Source organism: Gorilla gorilla, chromosome 5 (assembly GCF_029281585.2).
Source record: "Gorilla gorilla gorilla isolate KB3781 chromosome 5, NHGRI_mGorGor1-v2.1_pri, whole genome shotgun sequence".
Classification (NCBI taxonomy): domain Eukaryota; kingdom Metazoa; phylum Chordata; class Mammalia; order Primates; family Hominidae; genus Gorilla; species Gorilla gorilla.
Window position 1 is genome coordinate 174,409,732 of NC_073229.2, and position 24,262 is coordinate 174,433,993.

General features: G+C 42.5%; 1 protein-coding gene across 1 annotated transcript in view; it reads left to right on the forward strand.

The window, feature by feature from the left end:
• PPP1R14C (protein phosphatase 1 regulatory inhibitor subunit 14C) overlaps window positions 1-8,576 on the forward strand; it is a 105,758-nt gene extending 97,182 nt beyond the window's left edge. The window contains exon 4 of the mRNA XM_031012609.3: window positions 6,975-8,576. Coding sequence (XP_030868469.2) covers window positions 6,975-7,049 — 75 coding nt within the window. The 3' untranslated portion in view covers window positions 7,050-8,576. The remainder of the gene's footprint in view (window positions 1-6,974) is intronic.
• Window positions 8,577-24,262: the final 15,686 nt, after the last annotated feature.

Here is a 24,262-nt window from a genome sequence, read left to right on the forward strand (position 1 = left end):
GAGGTTGCAATGAGCCGGGATCATGCCATTGCACTCCAGCCTGGGTGACAGAGTGAGACTCTTGTCTCAAAAGAAAAAAAAAAGTGTCAGAATTGAATTGAATCGTAGGACACTCTGTTGATGTCTTCTGGAGAATTACGTGATATGTGGGGAAACCCCCCACCCACATTTTGGTGACATGAGGTATTCTGTGTTGAGTGTGGGAGTAGGAAAGAGAGTTTTGTTTTTGCTGTCTCATACAGGAAAATTTCTTAATAGGTATAACCTTTCAAAACCTCCCCTCAAACACACAACAAAACAAAACAAAACAACAACAACAACAACAAAAAACCCTCTAGGCCCAGATGGCTTCAGTGGGGAATTTTACCAGACATTTAAGAAAGAAATCCTACCAACTCTACATAAACTCTTCCAGAAACTTCAAAAGGAAGGAATGCTTCCCAACTCATGCTATGAAGCTGGCAATACCCTGATACTAAAGATAAAGATATTACAAGAAAAGAAATGTACAGACAAGTATTTTACATGAACATCGATGTGAAAATTCTGTCAAATTGAATTCAACAATATGTAAAAAAGCCATTATGATCAAGTGTGGTTTATCCTAGGAATGCAAGATTAGTTTAACATTCGAAAATCAATGTAATTCACCACTTTAAAAAACTAGGAGGGGGGAAAAACCCCTCTAATCATGTCAGTAGTGGAAAAGCATTAGACAAAACCCAGCCTCTATTGCTGATACAAACACTCAGCACACTAGAAATAGAAGTGAGCCTCCTTAACTTGATAAAGAATATCTGCAAAAAACCTACAGGTAACACACTTACTGGTGAAGGACTGAATGCTTCCCCCTAAGATCAGTAACATGGTCAGGGTATTCACTTTCACCACTTTTATTCAACACAGTATTGCAGCTTTTAGCCAGTACAGTTAGGCCAAAAAGAAATACAAGGCTTCTAAATAGGAAGAAGTAAAATTGTTTTTATTGATAGACAATGTGACTGTGTAGAAAATTCAATAGAATCTACAAAAAATCTCCTAGAACTAATATGAGTTCAGCAAGCTTGCAGGATACAAGATAAATATATGAAAATCTATTGCATTTCTCTATACCAGCAACAATTGGAAATAAAAATATACTGTTTACAATAACATCAACAATATTAAATAGGAATATATCTGACAAAAGATGAACAATATTTGTACACTGGAAATTATAAACCATTGCTGAGATAAGTTAGTTCTTAACTGAGAGTAGAGATAAATCATGTTCATGGGTGAGAGGATTCATTAGTGTTGAGATGTCAGTTCTCCCCCAAATTGATCTACAGATTTAAGGCAGTCTCAGTCAAAACCCCAACAGGGAAATTTACAAGCTGATTCTAAAATTCCTTTTTTTTTTTTTTTTTGAGATGGAGTCTCACTCTGTCACCCAGGCCGGAAATGGCACAATCTTGGCTCACTGCAACCTCCGCCTCCCGGGTTCAAGCAATTCTCCTGCCTCAGCCTCCTGAGAAGCTGGGATTACAGGCACCTGCCACCATGCCTGGCTAATTTTTGTTTTTTTTTTAGTAGAGACAGGGTTTCACCATGTTGTCCAGGCGGGTCTTGAACTCCTGACCTCAGGCGATTGAACCACCTCAGCCTCCCAAAGTGTTGGGATTACAGGCATGAGCCATGGCGCCCAGCCCTAAAGGTCTTAAGGAAATTTAAAGGACCCAGAATAGCCAAAACAATTTTGAGAAAGATCAACAAAGTTGGCAGACTAACATTACCTGATTTCAGGATTTACTATAAATAAATCTGTACTTTTCAAGACAATATGGTATGGGTATAAACATAGACAAATAAATAGATCAGTGATTCAGCCATTCCACTCAGAGATATTTACACAAAAGAAATGGAAGCATATTCCATACAAAGATTTCTACATGAATGTTTTAAACAACTTTTTTTATAATAGCTCCAAACTGGAAACAACCTGCATTTCTACCAACAGGTGGATAGATAAATTGTGGTACATCTTTATGATGGATGCTACTCAGCAACAAAAAAGGAATGAACTATTAATCCATGCAGCAGTGTAGGTGAATCTCCAAATAATAGTGCAGAGTGAAAGAAGCCACACTAAAAAGTACAGTGTTGTGATTCCATTTATGTAAAACTCTGGAGAAGGAAAACTAATCTGGAGTGACAGAAAACAGGTCAGTTTTTTCCTGGGAATGGGAGGAGGAAGATTGCACAGAAGCATGAAGAAGAAACTTCTGGAGGTATTGGATGTGTCCATGATGTTAGATCATGCAGATAGTATGCTTGTGGTTGTTGTCTGCCTTAAATACGTTCAGCTTATGGCATTTCAATTATGCCTTAATAAAGCTGTTAAAAAAAAAAAAAAACTCACTGGGAACCTTGTAGCCTCTTCCCCAGCCATTCTACTCAAACTTCTCTCATCTAAGACACACTGGCCCTTTCTTGCCCAATCCATTATATTTGTCTCTGTCCTTGATTTACTTAACTTCTCATTGCACTTGACTTAAGTGAGCACCTCTTTCTGCTAGAAACACTTTTCCTTCTTGACTTCTGAACAGCACATTCTCTTGGGTTTTTCCCCTAGCTCTTGTGGCTCCAACTCCTCTAGCAAACCTCATTTGTTAGGGTCACCTTTGACCCTATCTTCCTCTCTATTTATACTCTACTCAGCTCCAAGGTTATCCCACCTAGTCCTGCAATTTAAAGCAGCAGCATCTGTACATCCCAACAGAATTTTCTGGGATAATAGAAAGAGTCTCTATCGGCATTGTCCACATGGCAGCCACTAGCCATCTGTGGCTATGGAGTACTTGAAATGTGGCTAGCGTGACTAACAAATGAATTTCAAATTTTATTTATTTTATTTAATTTCAATTTAAATAGCCACATATGGTTAGTGGCTACCGTATTGAATAGTCCAGGTCTAGATCACTGTATGTTTACAAACTGTGGGTGGGAACACATTTGCTGGTCTTGACTTTTATTTTTTCAGAATAAAATAAATTCTATTTTGCACAAAATATTTGTTTCAGGCTGGTATCTCCAGGGCTCACACATAGTTGTTTTTTTGGTTTGGTTTCGTATGTAAGTTGAAAGGCACTGATCTAGATGCCAATGATGTCCATGTTAATGTTTTCAACCATGAGCTGAGGCCCAAAGTCATATTTGTCATCCTGACATCTCATCACAAATCTGTAAGCCTGCTGTTTTTCCCTCCAGTTTTCCCACATCTCAGCAAACGGCACTATCTTTTCCTCCAGTTGATGCGGAACAGTGACCTTAACTTTCTGCTTTCCTGTTCCCCCTCCCCGCCACACCCTACTCCCACACTCAGTCCGGCAGCAAGGACTACTGGCTCTGCCTCTTAAATGGGTCCCGGGTCTACCCACTTGTTTCCATCTGGGTTTCTATCAGCATACTCTAAGCCCGTGGCATCTCTTGCCTGGAGTACTGCCGTAGCTTTAAACTGGTCTGTGATTCACTGTTATCTTCATAAGACCTACAGTGGCCAAAGGAATCTTCCCAAGCCATAAATCAGATGCTGCTGCTGCCCTACTCCAGAGCCTGCAAGAGCTTTCCACCGCGATGCTCTGTTGTCACCTTACTGTGCCTATGAGGCCCCGGTGACTGGGCCCAGCCCTCCGCCACAGTCACCCTGGCCATTCTGTGCCAGGGACTTCCACTTCCTTGCTTATTTATCTTCAGGGCTCTGCACATGTGCTGTGACCTAGGCCCGCCAGATCTTCCCAAGATGGCCCCTCTCTGTTAATTGGTCTTAACTCAGAGGTGATTTCCTCAAAGGAGCAGCACTTCTCTGACTAAATCAGTGTCTGTAACCCAAGTTGGAGTGATAGTATTTTAGGAGTAAATGAGATACATTGTTACTGAAATAGAGTGCTTTTGAGTAATAGGAGCCAAGAGCCATCAAAGTATTCTTGACTAGAGATCCTTGAATTTTCTTTGCAAATCATCTGTAATCAACAAAATCCTTCTGTGCAAGTGATACTGCCAAGTTTCTGTATGGAGAATAAATATTGGTCTTGCTATTTTTTAACTTACTCGACTGAGCACCCCATTATGCAAATTTAATGAACAGTTTAAAATATGCATATTATGCACAACATAGTATATTAAGATATAGAGGTATAAATTATGTTAAGATAAAATTTAAAACGAGAGTATTTCATTAATGTGAATATATCATATGCACAAGGCAAATAGCATTTATTTAAACTTTTTAATCTCTGAGATTTATGTACATCATGGTTAGCTTTGTGAGAAAGTTTGAATTTGATTTAGGTTACCAAATTTGATTTCAGTTATCCAAATTTAAATTTGATTGTCATGAAGAGAAAGGGTCTGTAGGGTCGATTATTCCTTATGTAATTTTAGTCTTTACTTTTGAAAATGTGTTATTAAAATAGTGCAGAAAAATTACCAGTTATTAACAAAATAAATTATAGGGTTTGTGATTTTTGACCTTTGCTTTAAAAAAAAAAAACAAGCTTACATTCAAATACTGAAACTTTTTGTAGTAGTCATATGCATAACAGATTCCAAAAACAACAAAATTGAAACTGTATGTGCAGAATACTATGTATTGGTTAAACCACATAACACAGGAGGCAATAGGAAATGCATTTACATTTGCAAAATGAAAATTGAATATAAATAGGAAAATGTGGCATGATTTTATCCTAGAAAATTATTTAAATCAGAATAGACAGTTCAGAAAATTAAAATAAGGCCTCCATTTTACTTCACTTGTATTTCATTCTGTACAAGTTCAGAAATGGGGGTGATTAAAATATTTAAGTCACTTTACATTCTTCTGGGATAGCTCTCCAAAGGGAACAATCCAAGCTACAGACAAAAATTTATGTACAAAGACATTAGTTATGGCATTGTTTATAATTTTGAAAAGTCAGGAGCCATCCAAATATCCAGTGGTGGGAGGAATTAAGCAGATTGTATAACATCCTTACAAAAAGATTATATAACCACTAACATTAATTTTTAGGAAGATTGTTTAATGTGGGAAAAAGCATCTGACATAATGCTAGGTGAAGAAAAAGGATATATTTATATGGTATGATCTTAATTAGGTGAAAACAATATATTTTCTTCAATATCCATAGAAGAAAATATATTAATAGTAGTTAATTCTGAGGTCTGCATTGTTGCTGGTTGTATTTTCCAGGTTTTCTAGAAAAAACACATATTACTTTTATAATAGGGAAAAGATTATTCATAAAATAAATTTTGGTGCTAATATAATATTAAATATTTAGGGTTACTGTGCTTTATAGCCAGAGAGTAGTGCAGGGCTCATTTAGTCTGGGAACTCATGAGTGAGGATTATAATTGATAAGGGAGATTGAGAGCTGTTTTTCAGATGGCTCCATGGACAGCAAAGTTCCTCGGTGTTTTTGCTCTCAGATAGTCCCTGATGTGCTCAGTTCTGTCACTTACTGACTGTCGCTTGCTGATTAGAAAGTCTGATTGGCTGTTAGCTTTGTATTTGACAAATATAAAATAGGAAGACCAGGTAGTTGTTATGACTAATAATATGACTAATAAATATGACTTATCTGGCGGCCAAACATTTTAAAACAGGAGGCAACAATGAGAGATTCCTGATTGTGTAAAGTGGGAACCATTCTGGATCATTTTTCAGTCTTTAGGTTCTGATCGATTTCCAGGTCATGAAATCCTTTTAGTGAGTCTTCCCTAGCATTACTTTGTAAATGAAATTAGAGTAGAATAGAAATACCAGAGTGCATGGCATGTAGTAAGTATCCTGTAAGTTTTAATTTCGGATGTGTGTTTGTAGGTACTGGATTGTAACATAAAGTGTGTTTTTGTTTTGGTGTGGTTTTTTTATCTATAGTTTGCTGTCAAAAAAGTTCAAAGACTCTTAGTGTGATCTACACCAGTGGTGTGCAGTATTCTCCAGTGATAAGTAGCATCAGTGTCACCTGGGGGCTTGTCAGAAAGGCACCTTATTGGGCCCCACCCAGATCTACTGAATCACAAACACTAGTGGTGGGTCCCAGCACTGTGTGGTCCTTAATGAGTCCCTGTCTTAGTAGTCAATTTTCTGTTGCTGTAAGAGAATATCACAGGCTGGGTATTTTATTATAATAGAGGTTTATTTAGCTCACAGTTCTGGAGGCTGGGAAGTCCAAGAGCATGGCACTGGCATCTGGAGAGGGCCTTTTTGCTGCGTCATGTCATGGTGGAGGTTATCACATGGTGAGAGGACAAGTGTGTGCCAGCTCAGGACTTTCTTCTTCTTATAAAGTCACCAGTCCCATCTTGGGGGCCCTACTCTGATGACCTTATCTAATCTGAACTACCTCCCAAAGGCCCTACCTCCAAATGCCATCAACATATTAATTTGAGGATTAAGTTTCCAATACATGAAATTTGGAGGACACATTCAAACCATAGCAGTCCCCCTGGTGATTCTGATGCACACTCAAATTTGAGGCACACTAGTCCAGCCTTGCCATTCTTGGTGAGGTTCAAGGACTAACACTGGCATCACCTGTGAGCTAGTTGGAAATGCAGAATCTCAGACCCCAACCTGGACAGGCTCACTCAGAATCTGTGAGATCACCAGTTAATTTATTTGCATGGTAATGTTAAATAGCTCTGATCTCAACACAAATGCCTCAGGGGCCAAGTAGGTCATGTCAGTAGTGAAAGTAGCCTGGTTTCCCCCCTAAAGAAAGTAGAACAATAAGAAGGCATTGTGGTGTGAAGTTTTAGTATTCTTGATTTGTTTTAAAAAATCCTGTATTATACCAGTGGGGGTTAACACATTCAACCAAATTCATCAACTAAGGTTAACTGCAGTTGACATCAATTACTTTAAGCAGATTTTTAAACACAGAATTTTAATAGTGACCCTCATATTAACTTCTTCTGATCTCTTTTAGGAATTTATCAAAGAGCTGCTTTGTCGGATAAGAGGCATGAGGAAACTGAGCCCTCCGCAGAAGAAGAGTGTATGATTCTGGAACAGGGTGAAACTCTCCCAGAGACGAAGAAAGAGTCCTGGGATTTGTACTTCATGAAGACTTTTGTGAAAGAATAGGTGTCCTTATGAACAACGTTTTTTTTTTTTTTCTTTTTTTGGTGTGAAGGTGGGGGGGTCTATTAGACATTTGAGCGTTCTTTTTTTGGTTTTAAAGGTTTTTGTTAATGTAATATTTTAATAGCAAAGATATCATGACTCTAGCCACAGCCTAACCAAGGATTATCAAAGGAGGTGAACACTCAAGGAAGGGCTGCGCCAGGCTGCGTTTTCTGCAAGGACTCAGATGTTCAGTACATTATGATACAGGGAAGACAGTTTTCTTACAAGTAGTTTGGTAATATTTTTTTCTTAAGTTGTACATTTGACTCAGCTGTCAAATTTCTCATACTTGTATATATCTACACACAACTAAGTTAAAATGTTGATGTGAGTTTTATTTCACATGGATGGAATAAACTTGTGGTTGTCCTTTAACTGGAGGTCCCAGCACATGTGTTTTCAAGAGGCCACTAGGCATTCTTCACTGAGTGCTGCTGACTTCAACGTTCACTTTATGCACCAAAGTGAAAGAATTCAGTGTATCCGTTATTTTAATGTGCTACACCACAGAAATGTTAAGTTGGTCAAGGGCTTAATTTATGGAATTTCTATTATTTCATTGGTTGGGATGCTTTGCCAGGTCATGTGCTTATTGTCTCATTTGTAGTCTTTTAAAGTTGTATGAACCCTTAATTTGAAGAACTAACTTGATTTCTAGAGAAATATCCACACTATCTGAGTGGTATTTTGCATTGGAAAAAGGAAGCACTGTGTAGCCATGAATTGTCTGCTTTCCACCGAGTACTGTGTATTATTCTCTCTCCAGGAAAGCAGATCAAAAGAAAGTTAGCAGATCGAGTGTCTTCTTCCTTAGAAATAGATTCTGGTAGCTTCTGTGCCTGGGTAGCATCAGACCAGTGGGAGTAAACCGAGTGTTAAGTGTCAAGGTGAGAAAGCCTCACATTCTCTCAAGACAGTTGCTCTAGGAGCTGATGTTGCTGGTTTGGAAGTGTGGAGATTGCATTTCTGGCTTCTCTCAATGGCTTGTGTTGAGGACTCTGGGTGCTCCTGGCCCTAATTGTGCACCCTGATCCCCGTGCTTGGAGCTAGGCCTGGTGGCGTGCTCTAGCCCTCTCAGTTACCAGCTCTTTGGAGAAGGATCAAAATTCAGATGGAATGTGGGATGGGTAATAGGTGAGAGTAGAAACTCTTCCTTCCCTCCAGGAGGCCCCTGCTGCCTCCCACAGAAACCCACCTACCATAAGATGTCTTCAGGTGGCCTTGTCCAAGGATGGGAGTCATGCATTTTATATCAAGGGTGCTCTGAACATATTTTATTTTTTAAAAAAACTATGTGAATTTTGCGTATACTGGCAAGCTTTTGAAAATGTATTTAATTTTGTATTGTTTACCAACAATTTATTTACAAGATATTTACTCAAATAAATGGAGCTGCTTACAAGCCTGTTGACATGTGTGGCTTGCACAACACGTTAACATGATGGTTTTGCTTTGTCAGTTTCTCTGCAGAGGTGAGGACCAAGCACCTCACCTCGTTTCATTTCATTTTCAAGGTATTTCTAGGCATGTAATCCTGGCCCTCTCCTCAGGCATCTTCAGATCAGGTGGTGAAAGCAAAGGAGCTGGGCCACATTCTTGAGCTGAGAAAGAAGACAAGCTCTGTGTGCTCAGCCTGGCACTCTCCTAGGCCATGCTCCTTTCATTTAATTAAAACTCCTCTTTGCCGTCTGACAAGAACCCTCAAAAACATTTCAAATTAGTAAACTATTCCACTTATTGTTAGAATGCCTTGCACCATGGAAGTCGGAAAAATACAGAATGGGCAGGATTTCTGTTAGACTTAATTGACCAGCCCATGTGATGGTCTCAGATGAAGTAAGAATTGACTTTTCCTCCAAAGGCCTCTGCTCCCACCACACACTTCCTCCCCACCTTCCCTCCTGCCCTGATCCCCGTGAGTGCTTCAGCAAGAAGTTTGGGCCTCTTCCTTGACTCCCCAGTATGCTCCCAGTCACCCAGCTTGTCCTCTGTGAATACTTCTCAAACCTATCCCATGTCCAACTTTCCTGGATTGCTGCCACCACCTTGGGAACAGATTCTCCATGTCCAGGCTTGTCTCCCTCTGATCCATCCTCCACCAAGTTGCCAGAATAGTCTGATGACTCCACCCCCTGCTTGAAACCCGAACCCTCTGCATGCCTTATGAGAAATGTTGTCTCTGCCTCTCCCACCTCATCTTTTGGCCTTGTACTCATGCCCAGTTCTGCCAAATTCCTTGGAGTTTCTGGCGTGTTCTATGTATTTTCTTCTCTGGTGCTTTGTAAAATCTGTTGCCTTGGCCCAGAATGCCCCCTCTGCCAACAGGCTGTATCCAGAGAGCTGGGTTAGACCCCCTCCTAGGTGTGTTCCCCCTCAGCTCCAGCCTATACTCCGTCATAGACGCATCCACAGTATCATTATTGCCTATCCATTTGTTGGTGTCTTCTGTTAGAATCTAGGATCCTCAAGGCTGGGAATCTGGACTTCACCAAGCATCTGGTCCTAGGCTTGGCCCATCAAAGAGATTGTGTGTTTGCCAATTGAATGAAAATGACAAAAGATTCAGGAAAACTCCACTGTTTTCTTCCCAGCTAGAGTTGTGGTTCTTAGATCTGAGTGTACATTTGAATCACTGGGAAGCTTTAAAAACAATGGAAGCCTAGGCCTCAGTCAATTCTGACCAGTTAAATCAGCGTCTCCAGGACAAGAGCTGGGGTGTTTGTTTTCAAGCTCTCCAGCTTGTGCATCGCTGGGCCATTGGGTCACTCTTGTGCCATTGGATGGCCAGATGCATTAGCTTGACCTCAGCTCTCCATGTTTATGCTATTACAGCAGGTGGCAGCTGTGGTATTAGCACATTCACTATTTCTCATACAGAGTCTTCTCACTAGGGCAATGGCTCCAAATTATCCAACTTCTAGTGCCACGCTCACTTGAACGTTGGGAAATCTCAATGTAAACTTCATGGAGTGGCTTCCATTTATAACGACCATAATAAAAGCACTGTGCTAAGTGCATGCTTTACCTCATTTAATCCTGACCTTAACCTTATGAGGCAGGTGGCATTCTCATTTTACAGATAAGAAAATAAACTCAGGCTTAGCAGCTTACCTAAGTCCACACAGCTACAACACTGAGATTCAAACCCAAACCTATTTGGCTCCAAAGTCCCATAACCATTAGACTTTCTTGCCACTCTTAGGGAATTACTCTTAGTCCCACTCACAGGAGTGAACCCCAGAAGCCACATTTAAAGTGAGCCAGGTCCCTGAGCTGGCAGGGTAGGGGAGGAGGCCTTGTGGATGGAGGAGATCCCAGCCACCTGTGGGGCTCTTCCTCACTCCCGGGAACCGAGGGGATCCCTGCTCCCCATCTGCAGTGCAGCCAGGCCCTGTGATGCTGGCCCTCCTTATCCAGAGTCCTCTTGCCTTTTCCCCATAACATAAAGCTCCTGGACTTGGGCTTAGCAGCTGAGCAAGGAGTATCCAGCCATCAGTTTCCTGAGAAAGAGCAGCTCAGGACAAGGTGATTTTCAATTCCTGAAACACAGGAATTAAACAGGTTTTTACTTATTTATCACTGACATAGTTTGGATATTTGTCCTCTCCAAATCCCATTTTGAAATTTGATCTCCAGTGTTGGAGGTGAGAGGTGTTTGGGTCATGGGGGCAGACCCCTCATGAATGGCTTGGTGCCATTCTCCTGCGATTGAGTGAGTACTTACTCTTAGTTCCCTCTAGATCTGGTTGTTAAAAAGAGCCTGGCACCTCCTCCCCTCTCTGTCTTACTTCCTCTCTTGCCATGTAACAAGCCGGCTCTCCTTCTGCCGTGATTGGAAACTTCTGAGGTCCTCACCAAAAGCAGATGCTGGTGCCATGCTTCCTATACAGTCTGCAGAAGCACGAGCCAAATAAACCTCTTCTCTGTATAAATTGCCTGCCCTCAAGTACTTCTTTATAGTAACACAAACAGCCTAAGACAATCACCTAAAGTCTCCATAAAAGATTGTGTGCTGTGCAAAATCAGCTTTTGGAAACCTAAGCTGTTTTTGACATGACTGCTGTTTAGCAAGAGAGTGGCAGGTCCACAGCTACTGGACACATCCCCATCCCTACTCTGCCACCCCATTTTTGCCTCTGAGTGAAAGGTTCTGGGGCTTCCCTCTGCTTCCTGGGAACCTTTCCTGGAATCTAGCCACTTTGAGAGTGAGCCTGTGTAGTCATGAGTCATATCTGTCCCTCTATGGCCCCTATCTACTTCCTTTGACTCTTGTCTTTGGGTGCTCAGGGTCAAGGAGTCAGCACCCTTCAGTGCTGCTGCATAGCCTAAGAGAGAAGTGCTGTGGGTGGCAGGGACCCTTGTCTGTTGTCTAAGAAAACAAAACTCCTATTGGGTAGTTGGAACTTTCTGAAAGCCATTTTCAAATTGGACACAAGCATACCACTATTTTCCCCTACTGGTTTCTCTTTGCTTGAATTAATTTTAACCCAAATAGTGTAGTCCTGGAGAGTTATTCCTCAGAACTAGTCTCATTTCCTTGAGGGCTTGGAGTACAACCCACTGTGTGTTTGTAATTTGCCTGTGAAAATGGAGTGGCTTCTCAATCTTCTATGAGTGAGAAAGAACAGTGCAGGCTTCATGGAGTTCCCACCCAACCCCACTCAGAAACAAATGCTGGAAATGCTTCACTAATAGCCTTCTTGTGCGGCCATGAAGGCCAACCAGTTCTCTCTTGCTGACTGGAACATCTTGCCTGGGGATGGGTTGTTCTTTTAAGACTGGATTGTTCTCTGTCTCCCGTGTCTCTGTGGGTGTTCCCATCACAACACATTAGCAGACATTTCAATAAGACTGATACTAGAACAGCTACAAACGAAGTCCTTGAGAAACCTGCTTTTCTGTTGTTTTATTGAGTCAATTGGATAAATAAGGGCAGATTAGTGTCTGGTGTGTGTTTTCTTCATGCTCAGTCTCCTTGGTGGGGTGTAAATGAAACTAGCGGGGTGGCCTTCTTTGGGCTCACCTTGTTCCAGTGGATTCTAGGAGGTAATTAGTTCCAGCAGGCACAGAGGGTAAAGAAGAGTGCATTCTAAACATAGGCGCTGTATAGACTTAATCGTAATTCAGTGTTCAAGTTGTTAGGAGACATTTCTACATGGGTCTCATGCTTCTGCATGTCTTGTGAGTGAGACTGCCTTTGTTCCAGACCCTTTTTCCAAGAATGTTTATATGTATAGCAAACAGCCTTGGAAGTTAGAGATAGTGTCTCCATGCAGAGCAAAGCTGTCTATTATAAAAGATATGGGTTCCCTAAGTGTCGAGCCCCTTTCCTGGGATGCGACCCACTGCACGCACGGGTGTCATCTGTCCTTCTTTGCAACACCCTAGAAGAACTGGGGCTCGAGAAGTGCCACTACTATAGCCACTGCTATTGCTGTAACTGTCCTTCCTCTCTGACTCAGGAATGTAGCGTCTTCTACCAGCATCTATGAAACTGACAGGCTAATTTGTTAGCTTACATGAGTGTAAAACCTTAGACCCTATACAAATCTTGACAATGGTCAGTTGTCTTGGTCTCTTTCAATAGGACTTGAATCATTTTTGTCATTAATAGACATTTTCTTATATTTAGACTCTGATTGATTAATCATTTTCAAATGCATAGGGTCGGAAGTTTCCTTTAAAGAGATTTCATGCCTGGAAGTGGTTGTTCTGTGGAAGGAATTTAATTTCACAAAAGCCACCTTTTCTTTTCCTCATTGTTAGCAATGTGAAGCGAATGTTGCCTGGGGTGAAAAGACTCATGAAAGAGAGATGGAGAGATGGACTGTCCTGGGAGTTTACGCAAAATTACCCAGTAGAATGAGGCAGAGAAGACAAGCAAAGATTCTTGCCTCGAATCTTTCTGTTTAAAATATGTATCTACATATGAGTGGTGCATTGTCACTGGCAATTTTGAAATTCCCCAGTTAATCTCTAGAAGCAGTTTTGTGAACTTACTTGCAGTATCACGGCCCACCCAGTGGTTACCAAAAATAGAAATTGAAGTCAGGGAATATCTGAGGCTACCAGATTGATTCTATTCAGGTCGCTAAATGATTCACATAAAGTGTAACCCAACACACCCTCCGGGTCACAAGATGCTTGAGGGTGAGTGATTTACTATTTGGTTTTCTGTTGTTAGTAGCACAAAATTACTCCTTTGGTGTTGATTCGACTTTTAAAAGGGAACATTTCTAACTCAGACCTCCTTTCTGATAGCTCATGGATAAGGGACAAATAAGCTTATTTGTCTTTTCTTAAATATCCTTCTACAGCACTTAGGGTAGCACCTTGCTCTTTTTGGCTGTAATCTCAACATGGGGAATCAGTATGTGTAATCTATAGTGTTTCATCCTCACAGAATACCCCAGAGCCATAGAGAATCACCTCTTTCTGTAATTGGTGATGAGAGAATTAACCAAAACCTCTCAAACTGATTTAAAAAAAATGCATAGTTTTTTTTTCTCCTAATCTTATTTTCTATCTGAAACATCTGTGCTTATTTGAGAGCTGGGAAACTCCCTACTTAAATATTTAATTTAGGATGTCTTAAAATTATAGTTCATGTGGACTTAGTGAGGTCCTCATAATCTCTGAAACTGTGTAGGAGATGGAACTTAGAGAGAAAGGAGAGACAGATTGAGGTGAGCCACACATAGAGCAACAGAGAGAGATGGTGATCCCAAGACAGGATGCTGGAAGGAAGAGAGCCAGAGAGCAGCAGACAGGCATGAACATGTGTGGGAGGGTCCATGCCACATTGGGGTCTCAAAGTGTCCATACCTCGAACAGGTGAAGAGCCAGGACCCAGAGCCTTGGAGCCCAGGCCCACAGGAGACTGCAGCCACCCAGGGAGCCAGGGCTCGGGCGTCCCAGGAATAGCCAGGGTCAAGCTCTGCCTCCCATCCTCAGGCTCAGCCTTCACCTTGATCGGATTTCCTGGTCTCCTTCATTCCCACATCATCCACTCTGCTGAATTCCTTCCATAGATGATCACTTCTCCCCAGGACACCACCCCAGCAGCAAGTAACAGCCTGCCTGGCAGCGAGCCTTGCACGGGCCCATCCCCACCCGCTCACAGGCACACACTGGCTTGTTCAGGAGATGGGTTCCAGCTCCCTTCTTCCTCCCTGCACTCCATGTTGGGTTGCTTCGCCTGTGGGTTCTCATGCTTACAAGCCCTTGGTGTAACTTTGCCTCCAACCCGTTCAGCATCACGTCAACTTCAATTGCCAATGCCCTAACCCACTCCCTTATGCTTCCATCATCTTGTTTAGGCTATCAGACAAACAAATTAAGACAGAAATGTGAATACTGCCACGCAATACAGAGCAATGAATGGGAGGAAAGTCCATACTTTGTCGTCTTATCTCCAGGAAGAAGTGAAGGCGGGAAGAGTAAGAATGATGCCCTGTTCCTTAACAAAACACTTCGTGCATTCTTTATGGTGTCATAGCTGTGCAAGGAAACAAAGCTATTGCATTTTATTTGGGCTGGAAATGTAAAATCCTTAAAATATAACTTTTAGAAGGAAGGCAATTGCTCTTTTTCCTCGTGTCTTATCATGAGAGTCATTTGATCCAAGATACTGCTCCTTAACTTACGCTTTTTATTTGGAAGAAACACTAACGATACTTCTTAGGGCTATTGTACAGAGAAAGTAGGTTGCACATTTAACCTTAGGAACAGAAACTGCTGTTGCTTGAGTACCGCTCACCCTTTCACCACCTGAGATGAAGAATGACTCAACCATATGATGAAACAGAGAAAGCCATGTTTCTAATGAGGCCAGAGCCTGAAGGCAGAAACCCTTCAAGAGCTGAATTTCCCATTTTGTTGCCAACAACAAATAAACTCAGTGTTCATTCAATGACGATTAATCCGGCAAAAACCATGCAGAAATGAAGGAGCTTTAAAATGATCATCATTCATCAACCCAACCGTCTCCCTTGGATACTCACTTCATTACTAAGAGAGTAATTATTTTTGTGTTGTCAGTTTTAGGGAAAAGCCCTTGAGGATTATTCATTGGTAATTGGAAAAATAAATGTTAATGTCTTCTGTGGATTAGGAAAGAATGTTTTATGACTAACTGTTCAGACGCTTCTATTGCATTGCCTGAGTTTGGAAGCTTCATTGGTTTTCCAGCCAAGGCTTCATAAAAGCTTTCAAATTACCTGTAGCTGTCAAGGAGATGGATGAAGCTTGCCCACGATGCCGCATTCCAGGTTTTTGTAATAATGCTGTGGCAGCCCCATCTTTCTCCCGACTTTTATTTTATTTTATTTTATTTTCTTGAGATGGAGTCTCATTCTGTCACCCAGGCTGGAGTGCAAATGTGCAATCATGGCTCACTGCAACCTCTGCCTCCCAGGTTCAGGCAATCCTCCCACCTCAGCCTCCTGAGTAGCTAGGACTACAGGCGTGCACCACTATGCTGGCTAATGTTTGTATTTTTTGTAGAGACAGGGTTTCACCATGTTGCCCAGACTGGTCTCACTCTTGGACTCAGGCAATCCTGCCTGCATTGGCTTCCCAAAGTGCTGGCCCCGACTCTTTTTAAATTGTGGTCCCAAGGCCAAGCTGTAGTGCCAGTGATTTTCCTCATTGAGGAAATGAGCTCAGGTTATTAGAAGTGATGAAGTCAGCAGGCCCCCACAGGATGAGGTTTTAGTAGCCACAGGGCTTGAGGTGCAGCCTCTGGGAACCCAATCTCTTGATCTACAAGGGTGGCTCTGGGGAATGTGAAAAAATTGGACAAAAATACTATCTAGCCCCAGCAGGAAGGATTAGGGTGGCCCTTGACAGTGTGGAGTGGTAAATACACCCATAAAAATATGTTGAAGAATGAGGGGCCGGGGTGGAATTGGCTTCCCTCTGTAATATATTGACAAAAGGGCCGGGTTTAGTTTTTCTCTGCAGAATGATCCAAAGCAGTTGTGGCAAGAACAGGCCCAGGAAGAGCCGGAGTCTCCCTCTTACTATTAATTTTGGATGACCCCATGCAGCGCCCATTCAGCCTGTCCAGCTCACATGACTACACACAGGTTTAATCAAGAATCTCTTCCCAGCCGGGGGCAGTGGTTTACGCCTATAGTCCCACACTTTGGGAGGCCGAGGTGGGCAGATTTCTTGAGCTCAGGAATTTGAGACCAGCCTGGGCAACATGGCAAGACCCCTTCTCTACAAAAAAAAATATGAAATATTAAGCAGCATGGTGGTGTGTGTCTATAATCCCAGCTACCTGGGAGGCTGTGCTAGGAGGATCACTCAGCCTGGTGGTTGAGGCTGCAGTGAGCTGTGATCGCGCCACTGCACTCCAGCCTGCGTGAGAGAGTGAGAGCCTGTCAAAAAAAAAAAAAAAAAAAAAAAGAAGAAAAGAAAGAAAAAGGAAAAGAAAAGAATCTGCAAGCTCAAACTGCAAGTAATGGGGCCATCAGCTACCTTTTATTGAGCGCTTACCGTGCCACGTACCGTGCACTTGAGTTTATTGTCCACAGAATCTTCATAGTTACACTTGCCTCAGGAGGGGATTGTCGTTCCCATTATATAGATAAGGAAACTGAGGCTTGGAGAGAGTAAGTACTGTAAGGTCATACATTCAGTAGATGATAAAGCTTCTATTTCAAGGCCAGTGATCTGATTACAAAGCCAATTCTGCTAAACTGTGTATAGCTAGTGCTTATACATGGAACTTAGACTCCAAGTTAGACTGTTACCTGGGATAGGGAGGCATGGGTGATCATGTCTTTTGCCTCTTATCTTGTGGTATGTATATTGTATTAATCTGTTTTCATGCTGCTGAGAAAGACATACCTGAGACCAGGTAATTTATACAGAAAAAAGGTTTAATGGACTTACAGTTCCACATGGCTGGAGAAGCCTCACAATCGTGGCAGAAGGGAAGGAAGAGCAAGTCACATCTTATGTGGATGTCAGCAGGCAAAGAGAGAGCTTGTGCAGGGAAACTCCCCCTTATAGAACCATCAGAGCACATGGGACTTATTCACTATCACGAGAACAGCACAGTAAAGACCTGCTTCTATGATTCAATTACCTCCCACCAGGTCCCTCCCACAACACATGGGAATTCAAGATGGGATTTAGGTGGGGACACAGCCAAACCATACATCATATATGTATTAAGGCAAGCCCTAAATTAGGTGCTAGATTAAGCAGTCTGTGGTTCAGGTACACTGATCTCAATATTTCCTCCACAGAACACATTAATCAAGCCATGCAAATATATTGCAGGGAAGGGTCTTGCCCAGAACACATTGCAAGGGGGTTAGGGGCAGGGGAGTAGGGTATGGTCTTCATTGTGATTTTCTGTGGGCCTCTAGTGGACTACAGGAGACTGACAGAGTGAAAAGAATACTTGGGCCTATTATAGCCCAGCCTGGTGTCTGAGCAAGTGATTTAATCTGTCTGGCCTTCTTGGGATTCTCTTTATCTATAAACTTAAGAACACTTACCCTGACAATTCCACAGGGTAGAAGGGCTCAAATGAGCAATTAATGTGAAAAGGTTTGGCACAGTGTGAACACATACAGGGGAAAAGTCATGTTCATTAGTTTGGAAACTTAAGTAGCTACAAAGATGTGGTGCCAATCGATGAATCAGTCGATCAGTCAGTCAGTCAGTCAAGAGCAGTGATCTTGAAATCTGAATCTAGGGCTGGATGAGGTAGCTGACACCTGTAATCCCAGCACTTTGGGAGGCTGAGTTAGGTGGATCACCTGAGGTCAGGAGTTTGAGACCAGCCTGGGCAACATGGTGAAACCCCATCTCTACCAAAAATACAAAAATTAGCCAGGTACCATGGCACACAGCTGCAGTTCTAGCTACTGGGGAGGCTAAGTCAGGAGAATCATTTGAGCTCAGAAGGTGGAAGTTGCAGTGAGCTGAGATCATGCCATTGCCCTCCAGCCTGGGCAACAGAGTAAGACTCTATCTTTTAAAAAAAAAAAAAATCTGAATCTAGCTCCAGCTCTGCTTTTACTTTCTATGTGGTTCCCAGTGCTGACTTAGGTATCTGCCCCTTGTTTTCTTCGTCTGTAAAATGTAAACAACAGCAAGATTAGAGTTCATGTGTATATAAGTGCATAGATACATAAAGCACCTTACTACTCTTACATAATTAGGAAGATCCTGCATGCAGTTACTTAGAATACTTTTCTTGCTCATATCCAGTTTGAAAAGTAATGACCACTAAGGACCTTCTTCTTTTTTCTCCTGTTCGTCCTTCTGGAGTTGTTTCTATCATTCATCTGATCTGATAAACCATGAGTGTGAAACCAGCAGAAGTTCAGTGAAGCTGACGGCACACCTTAAGTCTGTGACGCCATGATTAGATGTCTCTAGAAGCAGGAATAGAGCATCTGTCCCCTAGGACAAGTGTCTGTACCCCAGAATTCTCAAGCTCTCACATTCCATAGTCAAGAGTTTGAAGGATCTGGAAAAATAAAAATTTTTAAAGTATCTTTGTTGTCTCTGTGTTACACTTTCTACTTTAAAAAAATTTTTAAAGTATCTTTGTTGTCTCTGTGTTACACTTTCTACTTTTTTGAAATGTGTTTTATTGTTTCTCCCTCTTGGGGTCATATTTGGCCAGGGAGTGGGAGTGGTAGTTGAGCAAGAATCCTAAATCCAATAGCCATCCCAGAGGGCCAAATTATAGGTGGGAAAATGGCCCACCATATCTAAGATTCAGAGGACAAGAAACCCACCTATGGAGGCACACGTGTTTTTTTTTCAAGCATTTCTCAGAGACACTGTTTGTTAAATCAAGGACAAGGTTATGGAAGATCATCTTTAATTAAACCTGCAGTCAGTCCCTTTGGGGCTGTGTGCTGTGTTCACCTCTTAAATTCTGTATTCCAATTAGCAGAATTCTTGCTCCTGGCCCTGAGGCTTTATTTGCAGGTCTCACCATTCTTTGGTAGCTATAATCTGCTCATTTTGTCTGGAAGCACCTGCTCTACTGTTTCTTCCCATGCTGTCTCAGGGTGCATATTTTTTTCCTTTCTTGATGTGTCTTTGTTGTTGAGATTGCTACTAGGTGCAGAGTCTGCTTTCTCTCTTAAATCACCACCGCCTGCTTCTCACCACCCCTGGATATTCTACCTTTCCCCTGAATCTGCCTCCACCTGTCCATGGTATTTAATAAAGATGCTGACTGGCATTTCCCGGTCCTCCAGAACCTTATGGAAGTGATGTTCCCTCCTATAATATAAGAGGAGGTCTTGCAGAAGAGATAAAGGATGCTTCCCCCCTGTTGACCCTTCCTCCAAATCAATTAGCAAAAGTCAGTTGATTTAAAAAAACTTCATCACTTTATGCATAATCATTTAAAAAGACACCAGAAAATGTGGAGCTTCTTTCCAGCAATCCACATATTATCCCTAAAAGACTCCAGCTTCCTGCAATTAAGAGCTAAAAATTACTCAGTAATTTATTTTTTTTGGACATAGGGTCTTGGTCTTTTGCCCAGAGTGCAGTGGTATGATCATGGCTCGCTGTAGCCTCAAACTCCTGAGCTCAAGCAATTCTCCCCCCTCAGCCTCCTGAGTAGCTGGGACTACAGGCACCTGTTACCACACCTGGCTAATTTAAAAAATGTTTCTTTAGAGATTAGGTCTGGCTATGTTGCCCAGGCTGGTCTCAAACTCCTAGGCTCCAGCAGTCCTCCCACCTCAGCTTCTCAAAGTGCTGGGACTACAGCCATTGTGCTTGCAAGCAGTAATTTTTAAAAAATTATTATAATAAAATATTTTTGATGTACAGAAAAATCTAGGAAATAATATTGAAAGATGTCTCTATTTCTCTCTACTTGACATTTCACTTAAGAAATGAAACATTATAGATGAGACAGAAACCTCTTGGTACCTGTCCCTGACCCTTTCCTCTCTCTCCATAGAGGTAACTATTAACCTGAAGTTGATATGAATCCTTACCATGCATCTTTTTTTTTTTTTTTTTTTTTTTTTTTTTTTTTTTTTTACTCCTTCTGAAGGGTCCATACCTATGCATTTGAAACTTCATAAAATAGTATCATACTTTATGTGCCTGAGCACCTTGCTTTTTACATGTGAGTCTTCTGTGTTGAACATTGTGACCACCTTCTCTGTTCTAAGGGAGAGGCCTAATCTCTCCCGGATGGATGCGTTGGCCTCTCCTAACACAATGCTAGGATGGGCCTCCAGGATGCCTCGTGTCCACAGCAGTGAGAATTTGCCTTCTGGCAGTGCTTCCCAAAGTCACCTGATCCTAGGACCCCTGCGGTGGGGGTGGGGAGGGGCATTGTTAAAAACACAGATCCCTGAGCCTACTCCGTGGTAGATCCACCACTCATGAGCCATTCAGTGCCCACAGGTGAGTCTTAAGATGACCTTGCATGTTTGGGAAACTCCACAGCAAATACTTTCTGTAAAAGGCCAGATGGTAAATATTTTAAGCTTTCGGTCTCATCCGAGCTCTGTCACCCCTTCCCCACCCTCCTTCTTCATAACCCTGTAAAATATTAAAAAGTCATTCTTAACTCTAGCGCTATACAAAGACAGGCTGCTGGCTGGATTGGCCCGGCATGGTGTGCTCACCCTGCTCTGGGAATTGCTGAGGTGAGATGCTCCATGTCTCTACATTGACTAGATATTGTCAAATGCTCCCAGGTGATTTTACAGCTGCAAAGTCTGTCACCTCCCTCTTCTTCCTGGTCGTCTGTGACCACTTTTCCCGCCACTCTCACTCTGCCTTTTTTTGACACGCAGTTTGCCCATTGCACCATTTCTTTATATTACAAGCACTTCTTGCCTGAACTCAGATTTTTATTGATTATGTTTGAGGAGTAGCATGCCAGTCTGTCTCTGTATAAAATCCTTCTACAGGCTGGACACGGTGACTCACACCTGTAATCCCAGCACTTTGGGAGGCTGAGGCAGGCAGATCACGAGGTCAGGAGATTGAGACCATCCTGGCCAACATGGTGAAACCCCATCTCTACTAAAAATACAAAAATTAGCTGGGTGTGGTGGCATGTGCCTGTAATCCCAGCTACTCGGGAGGCTGAGGCAGGAGAATTGCTTGAACCAGGGAGTCAGAGGTTGCAGTGAGCTGAGATCGTGCCACTGCACTCCAGCCTGGACAATAGAGCAAGACTCCATGTCAAAAAAAAAAATCCTTCTACAATGAGCTCATCACTGCTTCCAGAAACCTGTATGGCCTTGTCAGGCTGTCCAGTGTGGGAACTGTGCTCCCCACAAGAGTTTCAGCTCCAGAACAGATGCCGTTATCAGGACAGATGTGACAGACAGCTCTCACTGAACACATAGCCACGGCATGCTGGAATTCCTTGGCATTCTTTTGGGAGATGCTAATTAAGGCTTCTGGTTTTTATGATTATCTAGGGTAGAAAATGTATGGGCAATGGAGGCAGTCCTGAAAAACAAATAAAATGTTGACAAAGTCATGAATAAAGCATCAATATTTGTAAAGAAAAACATATAGTCAGGAACTTTCAAAAAATGAAAGAATCCAGGTCATTGGCAGTGGGGCCTCCAACAAGCTCATGCCAGTCACACTTGACAATGTTTAAGTTAGAATAACAGGAGGGGAATGGGTTGGCCCTGTTTGGATTAGAGAAGAAAGCACCTTGTTCTCAAAATCAAGTTGTTGGCTTGGATAAAACCTGGAATCCTGGAAGACCAGGGAAATGTGACATGGCCCTGTGGCCCTACAGGTGTGGTGTCATTGGTTTCATTAAGGCAAAGGGGTAGACTGGAGGCTGCTACCACAAAGCCTTCTGACAACAATGGCCGCTGAGCTCCCTGTACTGCATGAGGTGGGAGCAAACAGGAAAGTCACCACCAGGCAGCCAGAGGAACTTGGCAAAATAGGCAGTTTTGGCCTCTGGGTCATGTAGACAAGGAGATAACTAGAGCAAGTCCCAGACACAGCAAGGAGGGCTGCTTGCTGCCTGACAGCTTTGCGCAACTGGACCACCCCTTCTATCCTGCACCCCTGCATGTATGCACAAGATGGAGCATGCACAGGATGCCATGTGCACAGGATGGGGCATGAACAGCATGCCGCATGCACAGGATGCCACATACACAGGATGCCACATGCACAGGGTGCCGCATGCACAGGATGCCGCATGCACAGGATGCCACATGCATAAGATGCTGCATGTACAGGATGCCACATACACAGGATGCCACATGCACAGGATGCTTTGTGCACAGGATTCTGTGTGAACAGGATTCTGCATGTACAGGATGCTTTGTGCACTGGATTCTGTGTGAACAGGATGCCGTATGCATAGGATGCCACACTCACAGGCACACACTCTGCTGGTTCCACTGGTGTTCTGTGCTCTGGATCTGCCTCTGGCTTTCCCCACATCTGTTCCTCTACAAGGAGGCACCATTTGGGTACCACTTCTCCCAAATGACACTGTGCCTACCTCAGCAAACAGCATGCACATCTTTGAAGGCCTGTTTCAGGCTATGTGGTAGGTGCAGGTGGTTCCTTCCTTGCCTCTCAAATCACTCAGTGGCCTGCTCAGCTGCTGGGAAGGAACCGCCCCGGACACACATTCTGTGCAGCCACAGTTCTGGACACAGTTCCACCACAGGACTGAGGAGTAGCCATGCTGACTCGGGTCACTCACCTCATAAAGCCATTGCAGGAAAAATGGAAAATACCTCCTTTCCTTCTGTCTCCATGCCAGCAGTGAGCAAACAGGAACGGGTCCCTGTATCTGTCTTACTTAGTCCTCCATGTGCCAGGGGCAAGGACAGCCCAGGCAGTGGCAGTATAGTGACTACCTCCTGAGCTGGCCCGCAGTGTCCGCAAGCTGGGCATGGTCTGCATTCAATCCACCTGAAGATGAGCACCTCATTTTATTGTTCCACTTGGAGGCCAATTTTGCAAACTCTGAAAGAAAAAGAAATCCTTGGCTAACATCTGTAAAAAACATACCCTTGGCATTTAATATTACTGACATTAGTGTGGCATTTCATTGTTTTAATTTTTTAAAAGTCATTTGATATTCTCATCAACTCTGTGGAGCAGGTGAAGCGAATACTGTTATTTTTTAAAAAATTTATTGTCCCCTTATAGATGAAGAATTTAAAGCTCAAAGACAATTTTAGGCCTTCCTGAAATTTTTGAAGGGCCCAGATCTGGTATGTGATAAATCTGAGACTCACGGCCAAATCTTAAAAATTACTTAATCCTATGATTTTTTTTTTTTTAACTAGACCATTGGTTGTATTGGTCAGGGTTCTCCAGAGAAACAGAACCAATAGGACACACACACACACACACACACACACACACTTATGTGTATTTATAAAAATGTATTATTTTAAGGAATTGGCTCATGTGAGTGTGGGGACTGGAAAGTCCAAAATCTGTAGGGCAGGCTGGAGGCTGGAAACTCAGGTAAGTGCTAATGATGCTGTTTTGATGCAGAATTTCTCTTTTGTGGGAAACTTTAGTTTTTGCTTTTAAGACCTTCAACTGTTTGGATGAGGCCACCCACCAACATCATTGAGATTAATCTCCTTTACTTAAAGTTGACTGATTATAGATGTTAACTATATCTACAAAGTACTTTCTCAGCAATACCTAGATTAGTGTTTGATTCAATGATTGGGTATTATAGCCTAGCCAAGTTGATACATAAAGCTAACCACCACAAGTATACCATAGAAATTCTCCTAGTAAAAGTCTCAATTTTTGCCGGGCATGGTGGCTCACACCTGTAATCCCAGCACTTTGAGAGGCTGAGGCAGGTGGATCACCTGAGGTCAAGAGTTCAAGACCAGCCTGCCCAACATGGTGAAACCCTGTCTCTACAAAAATACAAAAATTAGCTGGGCATGATGGCAGGTGCCTGTAATCCCAGCTACTCGGGAGGCTGAGGCTGGAGAATTGCTTGCACCCAGGAGGTGGAGATTTCAGTGAGCTGAGATCACACCATTGCACTTCAGCCTGGGCGACTGAGTGAGACTCTATCTCAAAAAAAAAAGTCTCAATTTT